The 22,500-nt window shown below is 42.2% G+C and overlaps 1 protein-coding gene across 1 annotated transcript in view; it reads left to right on the plus strand.

Annotated features, from left to right (window-relative positions):
* The window catches only part of LOC119579646 (adenylate cyclase type 3-like), a 24,034-nt gene that overhangs the window by 865 nt on the left and 669 nt on the right, over window positions 1-22,500 (plus strand). The window contains exons 2-9 of the mRNA XM_037927557.1: window positions 1,064-1,188; window positions 1,737-1,812; window positions 2,352-2,577; window positions 2,744-2,826; window positions 3,117-3,215; window positions 3,323-3,446; window positions 17,252-17,376; window positions 17,809-22,500. The exon at window positions 17,809-22,500 is cut by the window's right edge and continues 669 nt beyond it. Of these exons, the coding sequence (XP_037783485.1) occupies window positions 1,064-1,188; window positions 1,737-1,812; window positions 2,352-2,577; window positions 2,744-2,826; window positions 3,117-3,215; window positions 3,323-3,446; window positions 17,252-17,376; window positions 17,809-17,994 (1,044 nt within the window). The 3' untranslated portion in view covers window positions 17,995-22,500. The remainder of the gene's footprint in view (window positions 1-1,063; window positions 1,189-1,736; window positions 1,813-2,351; window positions 2,578-2,743; window positions 2,827-3,116; window positions 3,216-3,322; window positions 3,447-17,251; window positions 17,377-17,808) is intronic.

The raw sequence follows: 22,500 nt of genomic DNA on the forward strand, positions 1-22,500 counted from the left end.
CTCTCTCTCTCTTTTTCTCCCCCCCCTCTCTCCTCCCCCTCTCTTCCTTCGCTCTCTCTCTCTTTTTCTCTCTCTCTCTCTCTCTCTCTCTCTCTCTTTCCTCTCTCTCTCTCTCTCTCTTTCTCTCTCTCTCTCTAGTTCTCTCTCCTCTTATTTTTCTTTTCCCCTTTTTTCTCTCTCTCCTTTTTTTCTCTCTCTCCCTTCTCCTCTTCTCTCTCCTCTCTCTCTCTTTCTCTCTTCTCTTCTTTTTCCCTCTCCCCCTCCCCCCTCCCCTCTCTGCCTCTCTCCCCCCTCTCTCTCTCTCCCCTTTCCCCCCCCCTCTCTCCCCCCCCTCTCCTCCCTTTCCTCCCTCCTCCCCCCCCTTTTTTCTCTCTCTCTCTCTCTTTTCTCTTCTCTCCCCTCTCTCTCTCTCTCTCTCTCTACCCCTTTTCTCTCTCTCTCTCCTCTTTCTTTTTCCCTTTTTCTTTTTTTCTCCCCTTTCCCCGGGCCCTCTCTTTTTTTCCCTCTCACTTTTCTTCCCCCTTTTTACCCCTTTCTCTTCTCTCCCCTCTCTTCTCTCTTCTCCTCTCTCTCCTCTCCCCCCTCCTCTTTTCCCCCCTCTCTCTCTCTTCCTCTTTCTCCCTCTCTTTTCTTTTCCTTTCCCTAAATTCCGAAAAACCCGCCCTGCCCGGGTCCTGCGCCAGTACTTGGCCCCGAAAAACCGCCCCCCCTGGCGCCCCGGGCCCCCGCCCCCAAACATTCTTTCGTGGTTCCGCTGTCGACCCTCAACGATTCTGCTTTTGAGCAAACGACTCGTTCGATCGTGACGAAGTGCTCCGGGGGCCCTTTGAAAAAACGCCACGAGCCCGGACGTCGGCGAGGACGCCCTTATCTGCCCCTACCCGGCCTACTACTCCTACTTCACGCTGCTCATTCTGCTCGCGGCGTCGCTCCTAGCGCAGGAAGGAAGGGGGGCGCGTTTCCCCCCCTCCCCACCCTCTCTTCCTGCCGTTGCCATTCAGGGTCGGGTGCACACCCACGCGGCTTTCGGTGCGGGATTATTGAAACGAATTCTCTGCCACAGGTGAGCTACATGCTGAAGATCCTGGTGATGGTGATGGTGGTGGCAGTGCAATGCGTGATGAACCTGGTGGTGATGAGGCCGCTGATGGACAACGCTGATGGCTGGACCAGTTCTCAAGACCACAGGTGCGTGTGGCTGTCCCGGCATGTAAATTGATGGCTGTTTAATTAGAGCGTTAAACCTTTCGCTGTCCTTTGTCAGTCCATTTTTTGCTGTTGGCGGAATGGGACTGTCAGGGTTCATTTGTAGTTATATAACTCCAGTGACAAATTAATTTATTTTCCTGAACATAAATATTGCAACAACGCAATGAGGAACGTGGGTTACAAATGTCGTTGTTTGTGCTTTACGGTAAGATACCCTTAGAATCTAAAAGTAGAATTGTCAAATGTTTCACCATAAGGAACTCCGACTACATCCCCACCCCTCCCCGACCAGCAAACAGGATGAATCCTTGAGCGCACGCATTTGCCACAGATATATATCGTAACTTTTTGTTAAATATGTGTACGCTTCATTTGTGGAAGTATTCTTCTTACATGGTAAGGAACGACTCTTCGTTATTCAGAGTATGAATATGCCTTGAGTATATAACTCAGATATATGTGTTGTTTAAAAATAGTATGAAAAATATAGTATTGGGAGGATAACTTCCTATTCAAATCCTTTTCAGAGTTATCCGAGAAAGCGTGAGTTTGTCTGTGGAGCTTTGCCTCATCACTCTCCTGCTTATTGTACTCAACAGACAGGTAATACCCTTATGTTGCTTTACCTTTACACTGTTCTCAGAAAATGTGATGGCAAAAGTGCATGAGGAACTCGTCTGTTTCAACGCTTAAGGAAATATTTTCTTCGCTTTCTCCTTCATACTCACCTCTCTCTCTCTCTCTCTCTCTCTCTCTCTCTCTCTCTCTCTCTCTCTCTCTCTCTCTCTCTCTCTCTCTCCTCTCTCTTTCTCTCTCTCTCTCTCTCTCTCTCTCCTCTCCTCCTCCTCCCTCCTCCTCTCCTCCTCCTCTCTCTCTCTCTCTCTCTCTCTCTCTCTCTCTCTCTCTCTCTCTCTCTCTCTCTCTCTCTCTTTCTCTTTCTCTCTCTCTCTCTCTTTCTCTTTTCTCTCTTCTCTTTCTCTCTCTCTTTCTCTCTCTCTTTCTCTCTCTCTTCTCTCTCTCTCTTTCTCTCTCTCTTTTCTCTCTCTCTTTCTCTCTCTCTTTCTCTCTCTCTCTCGTTCCCCTTTTCCTATAATATAACTTTGTTCATCTGGCATTTACTTATTTCCAGTCTTGATTTCCAGACTGAAAAAACATCAAGAGTGTTGTACCTGTGGCGACAAGAAGTGGAGGAGCAGCGAGAGAGAGCAGCTGACATTCGGCAAAGGAACGAGGCACTAGTTTACAACATCCTTCCACAACATGTAGCCACACACTTCATGGGTATTCGCAGGAAAAAGCACGAGGAGCTATATTCTCAGAGCTATGAGGAGATCGGCGTCCTCTTTGCATCTATGCCAAACTTTGGAGGTAGGAAGATCACCAAGGACTTCTTATTTTTTTAAGAAATATATATTTGGGGAAAGTAAATATAATTTTTAATAACTGCTGTAATGAACAACATTTTAAATTTGTTAGTATTCGCATAATATATCCTTGGGAGCTACATAATTTAAACACACTTTTGCATTCGCAGACTTCTACTCAGAAGAGTCTGTCAATAACCAAGGATTAGAATGTCTACGATTCCTCAATGAAGTGATATCTGACTTTGATGGGGTGAGTGGTGAGAAAATATATGTACTGAACTAAATGAAATTATGATGCACGGCTCAATCATTTTGATGGCAGTAGATTTTAAAATCAGAAGAAAAGAATTAAATGCATATACATTCAGATCATTGTACCACAGATCAGTAACCATAATTTTTATACGAAATAGAAGAGCATTTTTTCGTTTTTTTTTTTTCTAATTAATTTAACTTGTGTTTAGGTACACTGTTTTATGGCTATTTACACTTTTCTCAAAAGTAGAAACATTTTAATAATATAGTATACTATATCTATAGCTGCTAGAATCAGTACAGTTCCATGACATCATCAAGATAAAGACCATTGGATCTACTTATATGGCTGCAAGTGGGCTCAATCCATCTAGACAAGTGAAGGTGTGTGCTGACGAATAATTGGTTTCCTCTTTGAAGATGTTTGCAATATCATGATTGCCGATGCATTTTTCTAGAGTATGAGTGCTGATAAGCTCCTTTTCTTGCAGGAGGACGACCCAGTCAAAGTGCGATGGGCACATTTAGCCTTGTTGGTGGATTTTGCATTTGAACTAGTACGAGCCTTGCAGTCCATCAACGAACAGTCCTTCAATCACTTTGTGCTAAGAATGGGTAAGTTAAGCCAAAATAAGGATTCATAGAGATTAAGGGACTGACTGACTGACTGACTGACTGACTGACTGACTGACTGACTGACTGACTGACTGACTGACTGACTGACTGACTGACTGACTGACTGACTGACTAACAGACTCACTGACTGACTAACAGACTCACTGACTGACTAACAGACTGACTGACTGACTAACAGACTGACAGGCAGACAGACAGAGAAAGAGACGCGTACGCATGCATGAATGCATATATATATATATATATATATATATATATATATATATATATATATATATGTGTGTGTGTGTGTGTGTGTGTGTGTGTGTGTGTGTGTGTGTGTGTGTGTGTGTGTGTGTGTGTGTGTGTGTGTGTGTGTGTGTGTACACAATATACATACGTACATGGCATACAATTATTATTTAATAACTATGCATATATATATATAATAATAGATATATATATAGATAGATTAATAGATAATAGTATAATTTTTTTTTTTTTCTTTTTTTTTTTTTCTTTCTTTTTTCTTTTTTTTACGGTAGGTTCATGTTTGAGCCGCTGTGGTCACAGTATGATACTTAATTGTAGTTTTCATGTTGTGATGCTCTTGGAGTGAGTACGTGGTAGGGTCCCCAGCTCCTTTCCACGGAGAGTGCCGGTGTTACCTTTCAGGTAATCATTCTCTCTATTTATCCGGGCTTGGGACCAGCACTGATTTGGGCTGGCTTGGCCACCCAGTGGCTAGGTAGGCAATCGAGGAGAAGTTCCTTGCCCAAGGGAACAACGCACCGGCCGGTGACTCGAACCCTCCAACTCGTCGTGACAGTCTTGAGTCCGATGCTCTAACCACTCGGCCATATACATATATATATATATATATATATATATATATATATATATATATATATATATATATATACACATACATACATACGTAAATACATACATACATATATACATAAATACATAAACGCGCGCACACACACACACACATATAGGTGTGTGTGTGTGTGTGTGTGTGTGTGTGTGTGTGTGTGTGTGTGTGTGTGTGTGTGTGTGTGTGTGTGTGTGTGTGTGTGTGTGTGTGAAATATAAATATAAATAAATATATATACTATATATATAATATATATATATATATATATATATATATATATATAATATAAGTATAAATTCAAATATAAATAAGAATAAATAAATAAATAATAAATGTTATATATATAATATATATTATATATATATAATAATATATATATTATATAATATATTATATATATATATATATATATATATATATATAATATATATAGTATATATATATATATATATATATATATATTTATTTATTTATTTATTTATTTATTTTTTATCTTTATTTCAATTTATACTTGTGTGTGTGTGTGTGTGGGCGCTTCATGCTCAGGGTGATGTGAAGACCAGATAGTGTTCAGTGCTTGCATGCCTTCTCGCTTGCAGCTGCCACCGCTGGCTAGCTTATTGCGAAAAAGGGAGCAGCTCTGCATAAGCCTCCCTACCAGTTCACAGCCTCTCCGTCATCGAAACTTCTGCAGTCACCCATGGAAGCTGGGCACCCTGTGGTCCCAGGCTAAAATGGGGGACCTCAAGGCAGCAGGAGACCCCAGAGGTTCGGAGCCATGGCCCACCAGTGTGTGGATATGCCCTGACTCCCCGCCCCTCAGCCACCCTGGGGTTAAAGGGCGTTTCAGGGGAGGGTGGGCCTTGCCAGCCCTCCTCCCCCCAGAGAACTCACCGGCAGCATTTCAAGTAAATGGATGTGCTGTCTCTTCTATCCAGCAAATGAGGCTAGGAACAAGAGTTACTTGTCCTGCCTGTGCCCTGGCAGGTGCCAACCCAGGATGAGGCCTGTGGGGCAAACTCCAAGAGAGTCCCACAGGCAGACACAGGGCCAAACAACCTGCCAACCCCCTTTATTTGGGGCAGCGTCGGCGGATGTGGCAGAGGTGGCTTCCACCTGGGGCAACTGCCCGAGGCTTAACCTCGGGCAAGCTATCTGGGTAGGCACTTGGAACATCCAGTCCTTGTGGCAGGACGAGTGGTTACCCCTGCTATCGAGGGAATTAGAGCAGTTGAGAGTTGAGGTGGCTGTGGCAATGGTCATCAATTGCAGGGAGTTGCCAGAGCCATCTCCAGCCAACTTCAACCCTCGGTAGTTTAGGTAACAGCGGCTGATGAGCGCATCATGGCATTAAGGCTGAAGCATGTTATTGCTGTGAAAGAACTGTTCTACACCAAACTCACATCTGTGGCAGACAATTACCCCCAGTGAGACATTCACATTGTTCTGGGCAACTTCAATGTGGCTCTGGAGCTGGTCCTAGGAGCAGGAACAGCCTCCTCCTCCAGGACTTTGCTAGGTCCCAGAGAATGAGGATTTCTGGCTCCTGGTATCAGAGCTCCAAGCCACATCGCTGGGCATGGTATAGCGATACTGGTAATGGCCTAGGCTCCTCATTAAGCCAACCTAGACCTTTCCAACATTAGTGACCTCGAACGACAGCCTATGCCGCCTTCCCGCCAAAGATACACAAGGTTAGTTCCATGAAGTGAATCTTAAAAAAGAGATTTGGCTCTGCTCTCTCCCCAGCAACATCAGGGAGAAGCTCCACGACTTGGACAAGATGGCCATTGATGTTCTCCTCACCAGAGCCAACACTGGCATCGGCAAGCCTGCCCTCAACCAACAGCTCCCGTTTTCCCGCCGATTAGCACCGACATCAATGCAGCAACTGCCCAAGGGTCCAACACCATCTGGAGGCCTTTCACCCTATTCCTGGCTGCAGACGGCATTTGCTCCTACCACAAGCAGTACAGTACAGTACATCCTATAACTGTCTCGATGGATGTAGGTGGAGGACATGAGGGCATCCAAAAAACACAGAAGCAATGCTAAGCAATGCGACCACTGGTTTCCATATCCAAGATGAGAGAACTGGAAAGCATTTTCTCGTCGATACCGGAGCCATCCTCTTCATTTTCCCAGCTATGCAGTCCGACAGATGAGCTGCCAACGACCCGCAGAGGCTTGTCACCGCCAATGGAGCTCCAATCAACTACGATTCCAGAGACATTGCCATGCACCTCACCAGGCGCACTTACCCAAGGAGTTTCCTCATCGCTGATGTGACCCAGCCACTACTCGGCGCTGACTCCCTCTCACACTACAACCTGCTGGTTGATATTACAAGATGCTGGCTCATCAACACAGAGACTTTCACTCCACTCCAGGTCAACGCAGCTCTATTCAAGGTCCTTCTAACATCAACATGTGCCACTTCTCCGAAGATGCCTACATGCTCAGAGATTTCCCTTCAGTCTTCAAGCCAGAGCTCCACCACATCAACCCAGGAGCAGCAATGAAACATGGAGTGTACCACCACATCAAGACAACAGGACCCCCAGTCCATTCTCGTTTCTGTTGCCTGAGGCCAGAGATGCTCCACGCCGCCAAGCATGCTCTCACAGAAATGGAACACATGGGTATCTGCTCCAAGACTGCCAGTCCATGGGCATCCCCTCTCCACATGATGTAGAAGTCAAGCAACTCGTGGCGCCCATGTGGCGATTAGCAGCGACTCAACCTCATCACCGAGGCGGACCATTGCCCCATGCCAAACATCACTGACTTGACAGCCAGCATAGGCAATGCCTGCATATTTTCGAAACTGGATCTCCTTAAAGGGTACTTCCAGGTGCCTGTTCATCCAGATGATGTCCCTAAGATAGCTGTTGTTACCCCATTTGGAAGCTATGTTTTCCACTACTACACTTTCGGGCTCAGGAACAGCGAGATAACTTGTGTAGTCCCAAGAGCAAGAGATAGCTTTCTCAGGTGCCAAAACAGCCCTCGCCAAGGGTTATTATCTTAGCATGGCCCGCCCACAATGCCCAGCTCTGCCTCACCTCGGATGCCAGCAAAATTGTAGTAGGAGCTGTCCTGGAGCAAGAAGTACATGGCAGACGACAGCCCCTGGCATTCTTCAGCCAGAAGCTCCAGCCACCTGAGCAGATGTACAGCACATTTGACAGAGAGCTCCTGGCAAGGACAGAGAGCTCTGGCCATGTGACACTTCCGCACATGCTCGAGGTACGTCCTACATCATTTTTACATACCGCAAGCCCCTGGTCAATGCCCTTTCCAAGTCAGGTGATGCTTGGTCAGAGCAGCAGCAATGACAGGTCTCAGCTATCGCCGAGAAGGGCTGCACTATGAGACACCTCCTTGGCTTTCTCTCTCACGCATCAAGATCTTCTCCATTCAATTCGGTGCCAACTACAAGGCTCTAGCAGCAGAACAATAGCGAGATCCCGAGACCATGGCCCACGTCACGGCCATTACCAACCTTCGCCGGGAGAAAGTCACCATCGGAGATACGCCTGTCCTCTACGACGTCAGCCTCATACCTACCACATTCCAGAGGGGCATCTTCAACCTCATCCATGGAATGGCTTACCCATCCTTCAGCAGCACCACCAAGCTTGTTGCAGAGAAGTTTGTGGCACTCCATGAAGCGATGTCTTTGAGACTGGGTAAGCAGCTGCGAGCAGTGCCAGCGCAGCAAGATCCATCACCATACCAAGTCACCTATCCACAACCTGTCCCAGCCCACATGATGTTTTGGACATATCTCTGTGGACATCGTCTGACCTCTCCCATTGTCAGAAGGAAAAAGGTATATCTTTACCATCATCGACTAGTCTACCCGCTGGCCTGAGGCTACACCCATGGAGGATGTGACCACCAGATCCTGTGCCCAGGTATTCCTCTGCTCCTGAATCGCCTGTTTCAGTCTCCCGGGACACATAACGTCCGATAGGGGAGTGAGTTTCACCTCAGAACTGTGGAGAGTTCTAGGGCAACTCCTTGGCACCACTCTCCACTTCATATTGGCATACCACAGGCTAATGGACTTATCAAGAAATGGCATCGATTCCTCAGGACAGCCCTCACCGCCCATTGCACCACAGCCACATGGACTTCGAAGCTCCCCTGGGTGTTTCTTGGGCTCAGGACGCCTAAGGAGGATCTCACCCATTCTGCAGCCGAGATGGTATACAGTCAGGCCCTTGTTATGCCTGGAGAATTTTTCCCCAGCGATGGCTTGAGTGACACTCAACTAGAGGACCTCCACCACATAGCCCTGCAATTTGCTTCCAGCAGACCCATCGCCTGTCCTACACCCAACCAGGTCTAGACACGGCTGATTTTGTTTTTCTCCACGATGATACCCACCGCCAGCCACTATTCTGCCCTTACAAAGGTCCTTTCAGGGTCCTTCAGTACTCCCCCAGGGCTTTCAAGCTACAGCTCAATGGATGGATAAACTGGGTCACCACCGCCTTAAACCAGCATACATCAGTGCCTCAGACCATGATGACACCACTTACATGAGATCTGGACACCATTCTCACCCCCATAGGATCCTCGACCTGTAGTCCTTTCTTCCTCGATAGGGGAGAGGCATTGTGGCAAATGCCGCATTCACTTCACTTGGCACCAGCGCAGCCTCACTTGGCATAAATACCTCTGCACTGGTGGTGGGATGCTGTCAGTGGGGTCAGCGCTGATTTGCACGAGAGTAGATGCAGCCATTCAGCCAGTCAGCGTACTCATACATCTCCCATATTGTTTTTATACCGCATGCTTGCCAAAAATTAGACAAACTACTCTGCACTTCTGAGTTTGACTCTCCTTCCACTCAAGGCCTAGGCTCTTCATTAAGCCAACCTAGGCCTCTCCAACAGTGACACTGACCATAGGCTGGTAGTGGCTAACCTATGGGTCCACTTCAAAACTCCTCGTCCCTCCATTGGCCACTCTAGGGTGCTTTACTTGGACAGACTGAGAGAGAGGGGGAGTGAGCCTGTGGGTTCGGCAATCTCTGATCGATTCACAGAATTTGAAAATCTGACAGACCGAGTTGCTCTGAGAGAGTCATTCAAGCACGAAACACTCAAAGCAGCACAGGAGACCATTGGCATAAGCCCATGGGCAAGGCAGAATTTCATCTCCCTAGAGACATTGGAGACCATTGAAGTGTGTCACATGGCTCGGCTGAAGGGCAATCAGGACTTGCATCACTCTTGGTGTGTATGGCTCGGACATTGCTGAGAAGGGAAAAGAAACAGTTCATCAGGAATCCTGCTGAGGAGTTTGAAGGCCATTTCTTGGTAAGCCCTCCTCGCAGATGACTGCAGTCTGCTCAGCACTTCTGAGATCTCAGATCAGGTTGGGGTTTGTGAACATTAGGTTGAGTATTTTGAGCAGTTGTACCAGGTAGACCCTCCAACAGTTAGCTTGGATGCTAGACCCAACCATTAGCGAGGAACTTCCTACCCTAACTTAGGTTAGGACTTGTCTCGAGGAGTTAGAGAGGGGTCCGAGGGCCTATCGGGAGACTCGCCATGAGGGACCCTCATGACTGGAAGCAAAAGGTGGATACGGCATTAGTCCCTTGATTATATATATATGTGTGTATGTATATATGAATATATATATATATAATATATATATTAGTATTATATATTATATTTATATGTTTTATATTATATATATATTATACTATATTATATCTTATTATTGTATATATTATATATATATATATATATAATATATATATATATATTATATATAATATATATATACATATATTTTATATATATATATATATATATATATATATAAACGTGTGCTTATGTGTAAGATGTATATATATGTACATATATATATGTATGTGTAATACCCATTTCACATATGGCGTATTTCAACACACACCAAATCCCTCCCCAGAGATGCTTACTAATGGATCTTAAGTGTTTTACATAACCCTTATAGCTACAGGACTCCCTTGGGACCACTTGTAGCAGACACCTTCCATTACTCTACTATTGCCATATATACAACACTATTAACTTATAAATATATTAATACAGTAACACCAGCCTGTACATACCAAACCTTTGCTAGACACGACAACGGATGTGACATCTGCAGGCCCTCCGCCTCGTGACGACGCCCTATGTACACGATCACATCCTTTCCTTTACACTTCCCAGTGCATTCTTGTCAATTTCCTTGTTCAAACCTGCAAGCAACAGACAGACAGCATACAGCATGCTGACCGGACCTAACCTCTGTCTGCCAGTACCATTCTCTCTCTACAAATAAACTGCTGCAGATAAACGAGAAGTCTGTAACACCTTCACCAGTACCCAAGATTTCGTGCCAGACGCGACTTGTCTGTACTCTACCGCTCATCGGCCTCGTTACAGTGGTGACAGCGACGGGATTCGTCCCACATCAAAACCCTGCCTCCGACCCCACAGACTCCTGCTATCGAAGCAACAAGCCAGCAGATGCAGAGTAAATAACACACAAGAGAGATCACAAGAAACAAGCAAGCTACTTATGTGTGTTTACACCTGAAACAACAGCTTGCCGTGTTGCTGACAACACCCTGTCTCTAGCATTCACCAAGTACACAAATATTCACATTTATCACCATTACACAACGTTAATCGGCGCACTTCGCCCTACGAGGGAATTACTGGCCTAGCCGAAGTCTGGGAATCCAGTGAAGTGGCACTGACGAAGGAGCTCCTACCTCTCCCACCGACGGACCACCTCCTCACTTTGACGATCCACCACCTCCTCGCGCTGACGATCCCACACCAGCCAGTAACCAGCCCCGCCACCAACTATGTATGCCAAGGTTAGTCAGAGTATTGTGTTAAGGCGCATTTTTTTTTTTTTTTTTTTTAGGATATCTAGGTGATAATACTTTTCCTTGATTATTCCCATACCATATTGTCCGATTTACTCCTGTACTGTGCATATGCTTCAGTCTGCCCGCCGAAAAGAAAACGCCGCCCTCTCCCGTAATCACCCACACCGTCACTCCACTCATCTCACCTCCCACGACTATCACCCGTGATATTCAGTCATCAACCCTCACTCCTTAACACCCCATGTCGAAAACCCAGTTGGCAGAAATTACCTCCAGTTACGATCTCGCAAGCTGGCCGACGCACACATTCTTGGATTAAACAAGGACAACACTAATAACACTGAACATACACACAGTGAACATGCCGCCACACCTGCGACGACAACAACACGCATGTACGAACTTACAGCCGAGACCGCACAATGCTCACCCTCACCTGCATACTCCCCTCCGCCCCCATCATCTCTTTTCCACACTGCACCTGAATCCTCCCTTACCGACCAGCTATGAACTAACCTCTTCAACATGTCCTCCCTGGTTAACCCCATCGAGACAATTACTAAATCCAGTGGAGTGAATTACCCTCTCCCAACTTTTCCTCGAAACTGAAAAGTATGTGAGCTCGAGAGAACCAACATTTGACCATAATTCACCTGAATTCTCCAAGATATGTGTCCGACATGTAACTCAAAGACTTGGCCTCGGCATTCCACCCATCAGCGAATTATTAAAGGGAATTTAGGAAAATATGATTAGCGCATGGAGTGATTTTAAGACTGGCTTCAAACTGAAATTTGCCAGACCCTCTGACCACACTGGCCTCCAACTTTCTGACATTTTAAAACTCAGACCTGACTCACTTTCTACTTGTGACCTGACCTCCTTTTGTTCGAGAATTAGGAATGCTGTCAGTGATTATTCAGTAGCACTTGAAAAAATCCTCAGACTCCGGCCCATTAGTGATGGACTGAAGAACACCCATAATTTGTTCACAGCCTGTATTGCTGAATCTGTACTTTATCCGACACTACCTAGAAAACTGGTGGAAAGCATTAGTCACAATTACGCCCCCCCCCCCCCCCCGATAACGAGTGTTTAATACCCGCCAACTTTGCCCGTGCTTGTGAGAGAGTCCCTCAAGTATTCGAATTGGCTGGTGCTGTGGTAGCACACGTGAAGAGAGTGTTATTCCCGCAGGCCCCTTCTGCATGTGAATGCGCTGACCCACCAGCCCGCCTGGCTGATAGTCGACCCTCATGCTCCCCTGATCACTCTTCCTCCAGTCCTCCCTCCCTCCCCTGCCCACTCACCTGCACGCACACCCGCCAGTTTAACACAAGTCTATTGTGCTCCACCTGACTCCATTGCCACATAGGTGCCCTCGCCAGACACTTGCTACCGTTGCCAATGCTCCGGCCATAGGCTCGTATTATGCCAGGCCTTTCTGCCCATTCCACAAACAAGAAGGTCACAGGTGGGATGACTTGCTTTATAACGTATAACCAACAATCAGCAGCGATCGCCAGACTCTCGTTCTTTAGACGCACGGCCGGTTTATCACCTAGACCCCCCCTACCAGGGATCTGGGTTATAAGGATCTTGGGTGATGCCCCTTTGTGTGGGGCCCCCTATTAAACATCATTGTCGAAAATCAGAACTTTCTATCCTTCCTTGACTCTGGCAGCACGGTGAGCATTATCCCCACTGTTTCCATGAAGAAATACATTACAGCCCCATGTAAACCTTCCCTGTCCAGATGGTCAGTTGCGCGAATCTTAACGTAATCGGTGAGTGAACTCTAGTGATTTCCCTCTCTGGCAGAACATATAGTCACCTTTTTATAGTAGTTAATGGCCCTGCCTGGGGACATGCTTCTGGGTCATGATTTTATAGTTCACACCGGACTTTATCAAATTCTGAGAGGCAATATTGCCGTCAATGGAAAGTATGCATGGCGTCATTCGCGCTGTCACTCAGTGGCCCTGTCCTGGACACACACACCCCATGTGCCTGCTGCTGAGCCAGCCATGCCAAAGTCGCAGCCCGCGGCTCAGATTGCCGTACTATATGACCCTGTTGTTTCTGCTAAGCCTGAGGGCGATTTTCTCTCAGCATTCGCCTGCAAATACGATGCCCGTGACACCTCCATTCTAGTTGTTGTTTCACTGCCTGAGGACGGTTTTCCCTCAGCACTCACTCGCATACCCGAGGCTCATGACGCCTCCATTAAAGTAGTTGCTCCACAGCCTGAGGAGCCTGAGGCCCATGATGCCTCCATCATGACCGACGATGTTTCTCCCCCGGTTCACATACCTGGACCCTTACCTCTAACAATCATTTCTGTAAGGTCCTGGCGATCACCCTCCTCCCACCTTTCACGGATTGTACAGTGCCTATTGGCTGGCACGGTATTGGTGTTACCTGAGGGAGTACGTGTGCATGGATTGGTTACCTTACCTGTGCTCAACCAGGCAAGGATAGTCAGTTCATTTTATGCATTATCAATGCCAACAAGACCCCTGTCTGCCTTGAGCGTGCTACAAGAGTGCTTAACTGTGAGGTCACGCCACTCTCATTAGTTGAGTTTGACATCCCTACACCTATGTTAGTTACCTCTGTCACACCTTCCCGGGGCTCACCGACACAAGCATCTCTGGCCATGGGTATGCCATCATCTACAGGTAGGGCTGTCTTACAGCGTCTTTTCAAGGAATTTCCGCACTTGTTACCCAGCCCATTGGTAGGACCTCAGTGCTCAAGCATGAAATCCGCTTACGGAAGGATGCAAAACCTGCCTATATTCCTGTGTACCATGTCCCACATAGCCACAGACAAGCTTTCAGCGAGCTAATATTGAAGCTTTTAGAGATGGATCTTATAGAACCGAGCACCTCACCATGGAGTGCCCCCATGATCTTAGTACCAAAGAAAGACAGCTCTCTGCTTCCCATAGTAGACTATCGTAAACTGAATGCTTTCACTGTTCCTGGTCGTTTCCTCATCCCCTCATTACGATCATTTCTGCAGGATGTCGGATAAGGACATTCAGTCTTCTCCTCCATAGACTTGCAGGCGGGTTCCTTTCAGGTTGATCTCAACGAAAATTCTCGAGCATATACAGCCTTTTCCACCCCATAAGATCATTTTCAGTTCAAGTCAATGCCATTCAGACTCAGGAATTCCCCTATTATGTTTTCTCGTCTTATGGCCATCGTCATTGCTGGTTTGGTGGGTAACACTGTTTTTTTTATACCTCGACGACTTGCTGAATGTTTCTAAAGATGTGGCTGACCAAGAACTTAAGCTTAGAAGGGTTTTTCAGAGACTGTCCAATGCCACTTTAACTATAAGTCGTAAGAAATGTATATTTTTCTGAGAGCAAATTCAATACTTAGAGCACATAATCAACTCTGATGGCATATCATGTAATTCTAGTAAAGTCAAAGGTACATTGGGTTTTCCCGCCCCGAATAATGTCAAACAGGTTGTCATTTTTTGGTTTAGCAGTTTTTTATTGACCATTCATAAAGGGATTTGCCTCCATTGCTCACCCACTCTCAAAAGGTTTATCAAAGTACACAAATTTTCTTTGGTCAGTTGAACAGCAACAAGCATTTGATATGTTAAAGAAGCTCCTAACTGAGTCCCCTGTCCTCGGTTTTCCCAATTTCAACAAGCCTTTCGTGCTCACAACTAATGCCTCTTGCTCGGTTTGGGTGCCGTCCTTATGCAGAGGTCTGGCGGGCGCTTCCAGCCCATAGCTTATGCCAGCAGAAAGTTGAACGCAGCAGAATCTCATTACAGCATCACCAACCTAGAGGCGTTGATTGTTGTGGTCCTTGAAACATTTTAGGAAGATAATCCTGGGATACGACATCGAAGTTCTAACAGACCAGCAGCCATTATATTACCTACTCACTTGTATTACCTCCTCACTGACTCCGGTGGGGATTTTCCAAGACTCCCCACCGACCCTTGTTTTCGCTCATTAATATAACAAATTTTTACTCACAGCTAAACTCTGTCATAACACCTCATGGCCTGTCCATCATGATTCCCCTTCGCCCCTGACACCTCCTTCACAGCCTACAGGATACACCCATTCCCCCTCTCCTTATACAACAATGTTTATGTACTTTCACCTGACACCGACAATATACTCAGGTCCAGCGACCATAGCTCACTCTCTCTTATAACATCTGATATTCTTACCTCCTGCTCCCGTGTCTTGTCCAGTTTAAGAGTCTGTTTCGACTTTCTAGTCACTCCTCATACGTTATGACTTTGATCACGGGCAAGGACGTTCACGCGTCCTGCATGTCTGATCAACTAAATGTCACGAGGTCTGCCCCTTTTCTGGTCACCCTTCCCGACACACATTTATTATTATTCTTCGGCGACACGCAGTTAAGTATCACCTGTAACAGCAACCATACTGATCTTGTGGCCGCTGGTGCATTCATCCTCCCGCGCTTTTGCCAACTTGACTCCTGCCTCATCACGGTATGCTCCTATCATCACTTTCCCTTCTCATACACACCGTCATCTCTATTGTTCTCCCCGACCTCGCTAGACCTCCCCTTCAGCAGTTTTTCCCTACCTATCGAGAACGTAAGATTTCTCCCTTCTTTCGATTATCATTTGGATCCCCTCACATGTAACCTATGGCCTGCCAATACTGTCTACGTTATTCGGAATATTAGCCATCGTGCTTTGTTTTGTACTGTATCGTTGCATAGTGATTAAAACATTGGTACGCAGACTGACTGTCAGTGCCGGTGACGCAAGCGCCGTCTGCACTTAGCCTTGTATATTCTCTTGCATTGTCACTGGCTGTGCCTGGCTGTTTATCTTGTACATACCTTCTTTTACTGTATTCCTACGTATATCTTTGTTACGGTTATATTGTATTTTTACGCTACTATAGATTACTTATTTCTATTAGTTTATGCATAAATCATTTTCTGTTCATGAGCCACATGGATGTTCATGTTATTTTATATGATATACTGATTTTATACATTGTATGTTAATATTATTTTCTTGGTTTATTGATTTTTCACATTGTATATCTTATTGATCTTCTGTATGCAATTACAGTTTATCCGTTTGCATTTTTGTATTTCATATGCATTTACTGTCTACTTATTATTATGTGAGTAATATGCTTAGGTTGTAATGCTTAGCTAGCTGCGCCTTTTCACTTTCTCTGACACTTGCGGCGGGGACCACCGCAGTAGCGTGACCGAGCGATGTAATATCCATTTCACATATGGCCTATTTCAGCACTCACCAAATCCCTCCCCAGAGATGCTCACTAATGGATCTTGAGTGTTTCGCATAACCCTCATAGCTACAGGACTCCCTTGGGGCCACTTGTAGCAGACACCTTCCATTACTCTGCTATTGCCATACATATAACACTATTAATATATATATATATATATATATATATATATATATATATATATATATATATATATATATATATTTATATATATATATGTGTGTGTGTGTGTGTGTGTGTGTATCAAGTGTATATATACTCATATATATACATATATATATATATATATATTTATATATATATATGTATATATATATGTATATATATATATATATATATATATATATATATATATATATGTATATATATACATATATGTGTGTGTGTGTGTGTGTATGTATATATATATATATATATATATATATATATATATAGAGAGAGAGAGAGAGAGAGAGAGAGAGAGAGAGAGAGAGAGAGAGAGAGAGAGAGAGAGACAGACAGAGAGAGAGAGAGAGATGGGTATAGATAGATATTAATATAGATATACCCAGCAAACATGAAATGTCTGGGCCACTGTTTGGTCAAACTTAGCCATCTGGCTTAAACAATATTGCACTGATTATGTGTATTTTTGTAGCATATACTAAACTACTTCAGCTTTTAAATCATGGTCCAAGTGGCAGAAACCTTTTTTTTACAGAAATAGCACACCTTTTTTCATCAGGTATTTATACACCTTTTTTCATCAGGTATTAATCATGGACCCATCACTGCTGGTGTTATAGGAGCACGTAAACCCCACTATGATATCTGGGGTAACACAGTCAATGTTGCCTCAAGAATGGAATCCACTGGCAAGGCTGGCTGTATACAGGTACCAATCCAGTAGTTCAAGCACAAAACATTAACTTTTATTATAGTTCCAGAGCTCATGGAGATTAGACATGAAATTTATACCTTGGAAAATATTATTTGATATTTTTTTAAAGATATTTTATTTACATATTTTGATGTTTGATTATGTGAATTTATTCATGAGAAATATGAGATATTTAGTTACTAGCCTAAGATTGAGTTTTATATTACTTTCCCAGCCCCTTCAACTTAAACATAAAAATAATATTTAATAAATGCTGCATTTCATTATACAATGTATTGTACTGATATTATATAATGTGCATAGTATTCTATACATTAAAGTTAGTGTTACTATTACAGTAAAAGGCACTACTTGACAAAACCCCAATAGTAAACAATTAGTTCAGTTTATGATACAGAATTATATAAAATAAAATTGTTTTAACAGGTTACTGAAGAAACCACAAAGATTCTGCAGCACTTTGGGTATGTGTTTGAGCAGCGTGGTCTAATAGCTGTCAAAGGAAAGGGAGAGCTTATGACATATTATTTGGTTGGTAAGGCAGCCAGTCCTCAGCAAGTTAATGGAGAGTCTCTTGGTTACTCTCAGCAAGGAGACACTACAAACACCTGAGGATATATAATATAATGTAATATTATTCACAGTCAGTCAAGATCACATAATCAGATACATGTGTATTTGCAGTTAAGACACAAGTTGGAAATCATGTACAGGTTCTATGTGCTGATACTAGAATTGTGTGAAGAAGTCTAGATTTACCAGAAATTTTCCAGAAAAGACAAACTAGAGGTAGGAGTGTTATCTTCTCAGTATAGAGTTGTAATAGGAACATGAAAAACTCTTATGTTTGTGTAGATAGAAAGCATTACTGGAAGAGTTCTTAAAACATAGCTTGCATTAGACTATAAGTGATAGGAATAATTGATAGCACACTTGTATTCTTTAGTTTGCACTTGAAAAAATTGTACTTTCCCATAAGAAATCTAGTCACAATGAACATGAACATGTTTATTCTTTACTTATTACATGCATATGAATTATATATTCTGTGAAGTGTAAATTTCAGATGTATTGGCCAGTGTCTGTGTAAATACATAAATTTTCATTAGTATATTCTGGATAAGAGTGTGTGTGTGTGTGTGTGTGTGTGTGTGTGTGTGTGTGTGTGTGTGTGTGTGTGTGTGTGTGTGTGTGTGTGTGAGTGTGTATTGACGATGGTGTGGCTGTACATGTGAGTGTTAGAATATGTATAGAAAATACAGTGTACATTATTGTCTCATCATCAAGTCAGTGTGATGGTTAAAGTATAGTTTTTTAGACTTCTAATCACAGACAGGAAAAGATGATAACACAGCAGATGAGATTTTGGTTATGGGGACCATCTATTACATTCTTCCAATATGATGTAAAAGTTTAATTGTATTCAGTTTAACCTTGTCTTTTAGAAGGCAATTTTGGTTACTATTTGCTACCTTTCACATTTTATATACCTTAATCCAGACATTTTGTAGGAGGATCTTATCACAAACATAAATTTCATACAATGACACTAAATTTGTATATTACAATTATACAGGAATGTCAACCCAAAGTTGAAGTGCATGGGATATAGCGGTGTGTATTAGTAGGATATTTAGAATAGGAACCTGACATGAGAGTAAAAAATGACCCATATTTACAAAACTGTAATCAGTGGAACAGAGATGGCATTTAATTATATATTTTATATCATAGAAGTTGCACTGTGGGTGGTTATAACCCTTCCCAATATTTTTTACTGTCTAGAATTGATAGAAAATTGAGATTACACAACTGTACTTTACAACTGAGATTAAAACAGTCTGCGACTGTCTGAAATAATGAGAGTTTTATATTTTTCTTATGACAGATTTTAGAATATGCATAAGAATATATATAAGTAATAAATAAAAATCCAACAAAATGCTGGAATTCTCAGAAACATTACTGAACCTTTGATTAAAATATTATGTTAGAAAAACACTATTTTGTAAAAAGTAAATTAAGATGTAAAACATGGGCTAAATACTTCTACCACAGTTTTCTGATGTCTTTTCTTGCAGTTCTTTTTACATATTTCTGAAGTTCATTAGACAGTCATTATTATGCCTGTGTACATGGTGGTGCCCATACATGTATAAACTCAGAACATATACAGTCTGTGTAAGTGCACAAGTTTGCATATCCATTGATAATCATAGAATCATTTGCTCACTCTCACTCATTCAACTGACCATTCTTCACTCTAGAAAACTCGTAAATACATGTAGTATAATGTAATAACTCCCCTTTGTGTGTGTCTTTTAATGTACTCACTCCAGGATATAAAGAGGAAGTGCTGAAAGTAAATTTTATTGAAGTTTATGATATTTATTACAATATAAGTAGCACTTATTAATATATAAGCTCTTGGTACTTACCGTCACCCTTATCAAGAGCAATTACTACCCCAGGATACTCTTTTTCAGTGAATCAAGCTCATGCAGGGAAAGGTGAAATATGTATGTTAAGCTATGTTCACCATGTTCATTTTAACAAATGTCCCAGTGTTGTTTATATTATATCACTGATGCTTATGGTTGTGATATACATAATTTTGTCTGCTTTCCTTTGTGGCATTTTGTAATATAAAAGAAATCAAACATATTGTAATATTGGATATACTAGAAAGTAAAAAATATATGTATAATTATATTACTTATATACAGAGATAATTATTGTGTATCAGTTAGTTGTAATAGAAATGGTCCAAGTTTATATTTTGAGGAGGCATTTAATAAATTTTGTGAGACTGAGGGTGACATCACTAAAAATACTATATATTTTAGGACTATTTTTGTATATAGTGTCTCCTCAATTTCTCTAGCACTCATTGTAGTATACAGATATATGTAAGTAGCATTTTCTAATATATGGGATGGAGATTATATCAAGACCGTTATATATATTTATATTGTTTTTATTTTGTATGGTGAAATTTGAACAAGCACTTGTACATACTCTGATATTACATAGCTCTCATAGCTTAAATATAAATTCTCCTTTTACACAAATTACTCCAGATAGCATTTATTTACCTTATGATTCATTTATAACAGCAACAATTATATTTTCTTGCATGTGATTATCAGCCATTATGTCATGCAGACTGCAAGACTAGTACTACAATCACAAGTATCTGATAGGTTTTCCAATCTAGTCTTAGGCAAGCTGGTCTGTACAGTTGACACCTGTAACTCAATCACGTGAAGCATGCAAAGGTAATCAGAATATTTTATTTTATTTAGAAAGGAATTCTATTCTTGATATACATGCTGGATTGTGTGGAAAGTAACAAACATATATGAATGTGATATAAATAGAGGTTTAGGGTAATGTATAGTCATGCAAAAAGCAACTGAACCCATCTAAAAATTATTGTGCAGGTTTTTTTTAACTTTTTTATCTTTAGGGACTCTGGATACCATTACAACAAGCAGCTTTCTTCATCATTTGGCTATTTTTTCTTGATCCTAATATCATTAATCATATTTTAGGAGTATTGCAATGAATTGTAATACCATTCTCTTTACTTTGAAGAAAAAATTTCTTATCAAATATTTAAAGACATCTTGCATATATATAATCACTACTGTTACCATTACCTTTCTGCACAGCATAATCATGATGTCATAATGATTTGAAATATTTAATCATTCATGTCAAGTATCATTATGATCACTCCCATGTCAGTCACTGCATTATCATCATCATAGTTTTCACTAGCATCATTACCCTCTATACCACATTTCCTAGTCTGCAATTTCAAGCATAATGATCCACCTTCACATGCAGATGTACCTTTTTGACTGGATACCTCATGTGAACAACAGGATGGTACTAGATGGAATTGTCCTGGGCTTGAGGAAAGTCCTTTCTTCCATTCATACTCTGTTGCTTGAAGCATTGATAGTACACCAGACAAGGTTTCTCACCAATGAATTGCGTGATAAGGTGCTTGCTTGATGTTTTCCAAGGCTGCCTTCTATTGGTGGAAAGGTGCTTTTGCAAGTTGTATAGTATCATTTGCAAAAACTGTACACAGAAATATCAATGCAGATGTACAAACTTCATCCACTCTGCTGCAATGTCACCTACTACAGACAGACTCATTGGATTGATCTCTAGAGCCTCCACTACTCACTTTTTCTCAATGCCATAGATGGCAGCAACAGAAATAACTTGTAACAGATTCACAGCCTTGGGAATGTGCTATCATGTGCTGCATAATGACATTATCAGTTTCATAATGACTGGAGGTCAAGTGTATGCAGTTTCTGTAATCAAATCATTTTAATTGTTATGACCACACCTGTTATGATGACATTCCATTTTTGCTGGATGCATTGCAGTATTCATTATCCATAGTCTATAATTATGATTTTCCTTATAGCACATGTAGATGTGGTTGTACAAAGAACATACTTGTTGCCGCAGCGATGGATAGTAGCCATATCCTCTCTGTGAACCCACAAAATTATTCTACTTAAACTTCAAAATAGGAAGGAAAGAGTTGCCTTTATTATTCATAGGACTTGACTATATATGGACACATACGTCATGTGTCCATATGAAGATAACATCATAACATCATATATTTCTTATTAACATCATATATTTCCCACATAACATCATATATTTCTTATTTCAGATTTAGGTCACAGGTACAGTATACTCATTCTCTGTATAGTTGAAAGACAACTTAATATTAGATTACATATACAACTTCAATCTTCATAACCTAGATTTTACTGGGTGATCTTGATCAATCATCTCATAAACTGATTCAGTGCCCCCATCCCCTAAAAAAAAAAACATATTAACCCTAGAAACACTAGAGTTGGCATTATAGTTTCTAAGATATGCAGGGGATGTAAGAGAAGACCATCTAAAAAATATCCAAATAATGGAAAATGCAGGATACCATTTCTCATGGAAATGGTATCCCAAGTCCCTAAGGGTTACAGAAGTGTAAAAACATCTATTATAACTTTTTTGAAAGGGTTCAAGTGACTTTTTTCCTGACTATTGTGGATTCAGCTCTAAGATCAAAGTATACAT

The sequence above is a fragment of the Penaeus monodon genome, chromosome 12, assembly GCF_015228065.2.
Source record: "Penaeus monodon isolate SGIC_2016 chromosome 12, NSTDA_Pmon_1, whole genome shotgun sequence".
Lineage (NCBI taxonomy): Eukaryota > Metazoa > Arthropoda > Malacostraca > Decapoda > Penaeidae > Penaeus > Penaeus monodon.